Consider the following 7,541-nt stretch of genomic DNA (forward strand, 5'->3'; position numbering starts at 1 on the left):
GTAACAAAATAAACTGAGGGGACAGCTGGGCTTTGGTTCCCTCACGGGGGTGTACACAGCAGACACCCACACAGGGTGCCTCTCCAACAACCAACTTGCCCCAGCAGCCCTTTTGAAGTAAGCATCTGGGAAGGGATAGTGGGCTGGTAGAGCTCTGTCACCACATCCTGGTCACGGAACCCTGGCACATCCCACAGCCTTTTACAGACCACTGAAGAGAAAGTGGCCCGGCACACAACAGAGCCATGCAAAGCATATCCTTGTCCTGTTGACCCTTAGGCGGAGCAGAGGCTCAAGTTGTTCAAGATAGCTTGCGAGAAGCACCAGCACCTGTACCGCCTCGCCATGACCGGCGCCGGCATTGACCGTCACCTCTTCTGCCTCTATGTGGTGTCCAAGTATCTGGCAGTTGACTCTCCTTTCTTGAAGGAGGTAAGCCGCCTCCCCAGGCTGCACACTCAGCCTGCTTGCTGGAAACATCTTAGTATTGCTCCAGCCTTGTGCATCAGCATGGGTGAAAAGGCAATAGGACTGTGGAGATGCAAGCTGCAACTTTGGTACCATGTTTCTTCAGCAGCTTGGAAAGGCTGATGTGGGCCCTCCTAGCAGCAGCAACAGGAGCTGAGTGCTGGTAAAATACGGGAAATAATCAGGAAGAGATGAGCACTGAATGTCTGTCAGCTTTGTTCCCTGTGCACTCACGTGAGCAAGGATGCACGTGAAAGCCAGATTACTATCTCTTTGTTCCCTGTGCACTCATGTGAGCAAGGATGCACGCGGAAGCCAGATTAGCTATCTCTAGCATCACCCTCCACCTTACTCCCTTGAGAACTGAACCTCCAGGGTCAGCTCACCAATTTTTTGACAAGACTGGCAGCCAGCAGTACCATATAGCGCCGTTTCTGCCCACACCCAGCACTGGGGTTGCTGGTATCCGTACTGCTCCATTTGTTGTTTTTGTTGGTGTTTGTTTTCTCCATGATGCTAGGGATCTGAACTCGGGTCTTCATGCTTGCACAGGAAACATTCTTACCCACTGAGCCATTTCCCCAGCTCCTCATTTTTGTTTTTATTGTTTTGTGTGTATGACTGTTCTACCCACGTGTATATCTGTGTACTGTGCTTAGTGTTTGTGGAGGGCATTGGGCCCCCTGGAACTGAAGTTACAGATGGTTGTTAGCTGTCATGTGGGTGCTAAGGACAGAGGTCCTCTGGGAAAGCAGCCATTGCTCTTAACCAATGAGCCATCTCTCCAGCCATCTTTTTTTGGGTTGAGGCAGGATCTCACTATATAGCCCTGGCTACCTTGGAAATCAGTATGTAGACCATGCTACCTTTGAGCTCACAGAGATGCACCTGCCTCTGCCTCCCAGGTACTGGGATTAAAGGTATGTACTACCACACCTGGCTTCATCTTTGTTCTTAATATTTGTGAGTTTAAATATTTTTTAAAGTTTGAGATAGGCTCACCATATTGGCCAATCTGTTCGCAAACTCCTGTGTTAAATGATTCTCCTGCCTCAGCATCCTAAGGTAGCCAAGACTAAAGTTATGTGCCGCTACACCCAAACTTTAAAAACTTAGCATTTTGTTGTTGTTGTTGTTGTTGTTGGAATTGTTTTTGGAGGGTTGTTGGTTTTTTTGTTTTAAGACAACATCTCTACGGTCTCAAACACATAGGTAGCCGAGGTAGCCTGGAACTGCAGACCTCTTTGCCTCCACCTCCTAAGTGCTAGAACTATTGGTGTCCAGCCTGGTTTTCCTGTTCTGTTGAGACAGGATCTCACTTTGTAGCCTAGGCTAGCCTTAAATAGCAATCTTCCTGCCTCAGCCTCTTAAATGTTGGGATTACAGGTATGTATCACCATATTGACTTTCAATAGTGACTATGAATAACCAGCTTGGAAAATCAGTAAGTGGGCTCATAGAAGCTGCCCCAGATCCCACTGACTGTCCTCCACCTCCCAAATGAGAGGTGGTTTGGTCAATGGGAATGGCTTCCTGCTCACACACTTTAATCTTTGTGCAGCCTTCAGGGTCTTTCCTTTCTCTGTTAGTGGTCCTTAGGCAACGAAGAGGAGGGGTGTTCTATACTGCTTTCTGCTGCTGTCATTAAACACTCTGAGCACTTGCCACTTGGGGAGGAATGAGTTTATCTGGCTACATTTTTAGGTCACAGCCCATCATGAGGGAAGTCAGGGCTGGAACTTAGCAGAAAGCATGGAGGAACGCTCCTTGCAGGCTTGTGCACAGGCTCACATCTAGTTAGCTTTCTCTAAAAATAAAATGTTACATTTATGAGTGTTTTGCTTGTGTGTACATATATCTGTGCATCACGTGTGTTACAGACAGTTGTGAACCACCATGTGGGTGCTAGCAATCAAATGTGGGTCCTCTGCAAGATCCATGTCTCCTGCCCTCTCCAACTGTGGATTCTTTGTACAGCTCCCTGTCCAGGGAACAGAGCCACCTCCAATGAGCTGGACCTTCCTGCATCAGTTAGGACAGTCTTCCACAGACATGTGCACAAATCAGCCTAACATAGTTACTTAGTTGAGAATGCTTTATGTCTGTACCCCCCGAGGTGATTCTTGGCTATGTCAAGTTGACAGTCACTGCTCATTAGGAGAAGAGGGTGGGAAAGTGTCATTCAGACATTTCTTGCTTTGTCACAGGTTTTGTCTGAACCATGGAGGTTATCCACAAGCCAGACTCCTCAGCAGCAGGTGGAGCTGTTTGACTTTGAGAAAAATCCTGAGTATGTGTCGTGTGGAGGTGGCTTTGGGCCGGTAAGTGCAGCCAAGCGCACTCACTAACTTCAAACCTATCCCGTTTCCTCAGATCCACTTACTACATAGTCTAGGCTGGCCTTGAACCCACTACGTCAGCCTCTCCAGTGCTGGGATCCAGCAGTGAGGCCCCACTGCTGCCCAGTTTATATTGAGAACATGAAGTCCCCACACACATGATCTCATTTCCTAGTGATGAAACTGACCTCTGTCTCTGCAGGTTGCTGATGATGGCTATGGTGTTTCATACATTATTGTGGGAGAGAATTTCATCCACTTCCACATTTCTTCCAAGTTCTCTAGCCCTGAGACAGTGAGTATACTGGGAACTCCTTTTTCCAGAAATGGGTTAATTTTCATTTTGGAAGGAGCACATCTTTATAGAAACATTCAGTTGAGGTGTCAACATTTATTAGCTTTTCTTCTTCTTCTTCTTCTTCTTCTTCTTCTTCTTCTTCTTCTTCTTCTTCTTCTTCTTCTTCCTTTTCCTCTTCCTCTTCCTCTTCCTCCTCTTCTTCCTCCTTCCCCTCCTCCTCCTCTTCTAACTATTTATTTATTTGTAAAACATAAAGTATTAATGGTTTAATTCTTGCACAAGGACTTGATTGCAATCACATGCACACATATGGCAGGAGATGGTGGGCTATAGCAAACAGTCGTACAGTCTTCAGTGAGTTAATAAGTGAACATCTCTAAACTAACTCTTATTTTTGAAATTAAACATTACAGTTTGTCTAAGGCCACATCCAGTTAATTTCTATGATCCTTTATCTGGATATCAGGAAGACAGTATACATGATAAAATTTAGTGTAGAACCAAAGATGATGTTTCTTTTATTCATATCATAATATATATGTGGCTATTTGCAATTGCAATACTTCTTCAATAACTTTAAACCTTTTATCTGGAGGCCATATAGACGTAGACTCTCATATTAAATAATTTAGTCAATGTTCAGTTCATGCTTCTCTTGTAAATTGAAAATTTAATTCCTTTATTTTTGAGCTTTCACCTTAAAGATATCCTTAGAAAGTTTTTCTAGCAGAAAGATGATGAGCCCTTGATTTCCGTTTACAAGAAACTGAGTGAAGTCAATCACATACTGTATTTGCTTTGACCATTATTCTAACTACTCTGCTTCGTAATCCTAGCTAGTTATAACAGTGAGTCATTTTTCAGAAAGGGAACAAGGCAAATAAAGCTAACTATCCAGGTTAATGAAACTTCATGAGTTTAGTCTCTCTGACATTTGGAGGAAGCATAATCTCTGTTGGTTATTGCCAGGAAGTGTGCCATGCTTCATTGCTGTTGCTCATTGGTGCCATAGCTGAGTGGGACTGTTGGTTTCATCTTTCTTTGGAAGTTTGTGTGGAAACATTTGGTGCCATGAAATCTTGTTCTCAGGGTGCAGGGGGTTTCAGATCACTTACAGATCAGGTTCTCCAAGTCTTATGTCCAAAATGTCTTCTGAGAACAGGAGAAATGGTCTTCCTCAGAGAAGATTCCTTAGTTGATTATCCAATATCAAGTTCTCAGCCCTTCAAAAATGATTGATACAAATCTGGTCACAGAGGTGATGTTCCCAGGTGCAAGTCACTTCTAAGACCAGCTCGGCCAACTTAGTGAGACTGTCTCAGCAAGGTTTCAGCACTTCTGTCTCCGGCAGCTACATGGCTTCTCCTTGACTACGCCCTTCATTCTCCCTATTAGCTTATTTTCATATAGATAAATTTCACTCATTGAAAGGTGTATGCTTATTTTGTTTGCCTACTTTCATTGGCTAGCAGTGGTCTTAAGTCTCACGTGCATGGGAACAGAGAGAACTGGGTATCTATCCGTATCTTTATTCCCTGGAGACAGGGTCTCTCTATGAACTTGGAGCTACTGTTTGGGCCCAGGCTGTTTGATCAGCAGGTTTCCACAAATCTTGCTGCCTCTGCCCTCATCCCTGGTTGGGTCACAGGTGGTTAAGGCCATGCACTGCTTTTACATGGGTGCTGGGGACCCAAACGCAGGTCCTCCTCAGGTTTGCACAAGCATTTTGTCCACTGAGCCATCCCCCAGCTCCTTTCACTTGGCTTTTAAGGACTTGATGCAGTCCATGCTCCTGCCTCAGGCTCAGCTGTTGATGTGGTGTTCTGCTCTGTTCCCTTCAGGACTCACACCGCTTTGGGAAACACTTGAAAGACGCCATGGTGGACATTATCACCTTGTTTGGCCTCACCACCAATTCCAAAAAGTAACCTCCTGAGCCGCATGGAAGGAAGACAGACTCTTGTGATACAAACCAAATGAAGAATAGGTGTCGCTCCTGACTGTAGGACAGTCAGAAGATTGCTCTCCTAAGACTCAGTTTTCCTTCCAGAAGGTTTACCGCCTGTCTCCCTAGAACAACAGAAGCCCCACTGTGAAGTGTGACCCTACTACATCCAGAGATGCCCTGGCTCCTGGAATACTGGGCCCAGTCCCCTGAGGTCTTTTGAATCAGCTCCTACTGGGTGAAGAGATTAAAATGCTGGTGAATTCCTGGATTATTAGGGTTGTAGCTTCACGTGTGTTGGAGGTGACAAGACTTCCTTGGGGGTAACCTATAAATATCCAGGACTGGAGGGTGCCTGACTCCACCCAGGCAGTACAAAGGTCACCTTGTCTTCGGAGCCAGTGGACGTAACAGCTAACACACTCGTAATGCACTAATGGAATGCTGTCCCTGGGATTAAGGTTTTGCTGTGGGTGACAGCCGTCATCCCTTTGGGAGTCCACATTCCAGGAAGGAGGACACCACCTCGTCAATGTCACCATCTTCACACGTCTTCAAAACCCAGTGCCTTAAAGTCGGAAGCCCTTGGTAAGCAGGGCATTAGAGACTTATTTGTGAAGTCTTTGGGTGGATATGTGAGGATGTGGCTTCCCCTCACGGTTTCCTTTCCTACATAGGGACGCCCGCCCCTAAGTAAGCACTTCCCCTACCCCAGAAGACCAGGTCCCTGGTGAGGCAGCAATGCTGGAGTGTCATTGCCTGCCAGTTCCATTAAGCAGCAGAATAGGCATGTCAGCAGCGGGGAGCAAGGGGTTTGGGAGTCAAACTCTATGGTTGGAGACCAGCTGGAGAATATGGCTTGGTATATTTGGCAGCTGGTGGCAAGGAGAGTAGGACCCTGGTCACTGAGTCAGGAGCAGAACCGACACAGGCAGCCAGAAGACACACACCCTAGACATCAATGGGATCACCTCCTAATCCCACCCAGTCAGAGAGACTTGCTCTCAGTTCCATGAAGATGAGGTCATTTTGGCAACAGACTCAGGGGTCTCAAGCAATGGGTGCTTTGTACCCAAATGCCATCCCTCAATGGGAGTGCCTTTCTTGAAAGCGCCTGACGGACTGCAAGGCAATTCCACACCAAGCCTGTTTGGACTTATGTAAACATAAGCATAATTGATTCCCCCCATTGCCACCCTGTCCTGACAGCTTAGTTATCGGTGTTTTAAATCATGTATTTATTTTTCTGACCACTTCCAATGTGCCCTCTGGCCTGGCTGAATTCCTGCCTCTGTGCTAGCAGTAACACAGAAGTGAGGTGGGGTGACCAGCAGTGCCAAGAGGTGCAGGCAGAACAGCTTATGCATGTCTTACGAATATGTGTGTATAGATTTTGTAATCTAAAAAAATTATACCTAAGAGGGCCAAAGATTTTTTCCTCTTAAAAACAGAACAAAAGGCAACATAAATACAAAACAGAAGCAAGCATTACGCCAGAGCCTCCTAAGCTCTGCTGTCCGTGATCACTGACCCTTTGTTAGCCCGAGGAGCCCTGCTGGTCCTCAAGTGTCACATTCCTCTCTCAGTCAGGTTTCCAGTCCTTGCTGCTCCTGAGCAGTCACCAATGCAATTTTCTATTCCTTACAGGGTGGAAGGGTGGGCTTTCACTGCGCGCTGAAAGGAGGTAAGACTATGATATATTTAATTTAATGCGGAACAAAACATAGTCTTACCTACCTACCTCAGCCAAGGTTTGAATTCGGTATCCTAATCTGTCCATTGCCTGTAAATACCATATGCTGTATGGATATAAATCTTAGAAATGCATGTGTGAATGGATGTAGCTGACCTTTAATAAAACATTAATCCTGTCCACTCCAGCATTTGTCCCTGTCTCTGGTGTCACACTAACCAGTGAGGGTTATATGACAAGTCCTGGCCTCTGAGCAGGCCATGTGGGGACACCACTGTCCATATACAGAGAGATGGGTGGGGGGAGGGAGGGAGGGAGGGAGGGAGATAATAAACAGGTAGATAGATAGATATTGATAGATAATAAATAGACTGGAAGGTGACTCAGAGGTTAAGAGCACTTGCTGTTCTTGCAGGGGACCCAAACTCGCTTTCTGGCATGCATATGGTGGCTTACAGCTACCTGTGACTCCAGTTCCAGGGAATTAGACACCCTTTTCTGGCCTCCTCAGTCACTACACTCACATGTATACACGTGCGCCCGCACATACACACTCGCTTTCCCCCTCTCTAAAAATAATCTTGGGAGAGCGATGCGGTGTCAAGCTAGGAGGTCCTCTTAGCACTGCTTGCTGCTTCAAATTCCCTCTACGCCAGTCAAGCTTTAACCTCAACTCTTGGGAGGCAGAGACAGGCGGCTCTCTGAGTTCCAGGCCAGCCCTGGGCTACCTAGTGAGAACCTGACTCAAAATCAAAAACTGGTGGGAATAATCTAAATACTGTACTCAAATACGAAATT

The 7,541-nt window shown here is 46.1% G+C and overlaps 1 protein-coding gene across 2 annotated transcripts in view; it reads left to right on the top strand.

Annotated features, from left to right (window-relative positions):
* Positions 1 to 6,930, top strand: part of Cpt1a (carnitine palmitoyltransferase 1A) — a 62,884-nt gene extending 55,954 nt beyond the window's left edge. For both annotated transcript variants that reach the window (XM_038336968.1, XM_038336976.1), the window contains exons 16-19: positions 280 to 432; positions 2,676 to 2,789; positions 3,010 to 3,102; positions 4,947 to 6,930. In XM_038336968.1, coding sequence (XP_038192896.1) covers positions 280 to 432; positions 2,676 to 2,789; positions 3,010 to 3,102; positions 4,947 to 5,033 — 447 coding nt within the window. In that variant the 3' untranslated portion in view covers positions 5,034 to 6,930. The remainder of the gene's footprint in view (positions 1 to 279; positions 433 to 2,675; positions 2,790 to 3,009; positions 3,103 to 4,946) is intronic.
* The last annotated feature ends 611 nt before the right edge of the window (positions 6,931 to 7,541 follow it).

The sequence above is a fragment of the Arvicola amphibius genome, chromosome 1 (assembly GCF_903992535.2).
Source record: "Arvicola amphibius chromosome 1, mArvAmp1.2, whole genome shotgun sequence".
Classification (NCBI taxonomy): Eukaryota; Metazoa; Chordata; class Mammalia; order Rodentia; family Cricetidae; genus Arvicola; species Arvicola amphibius.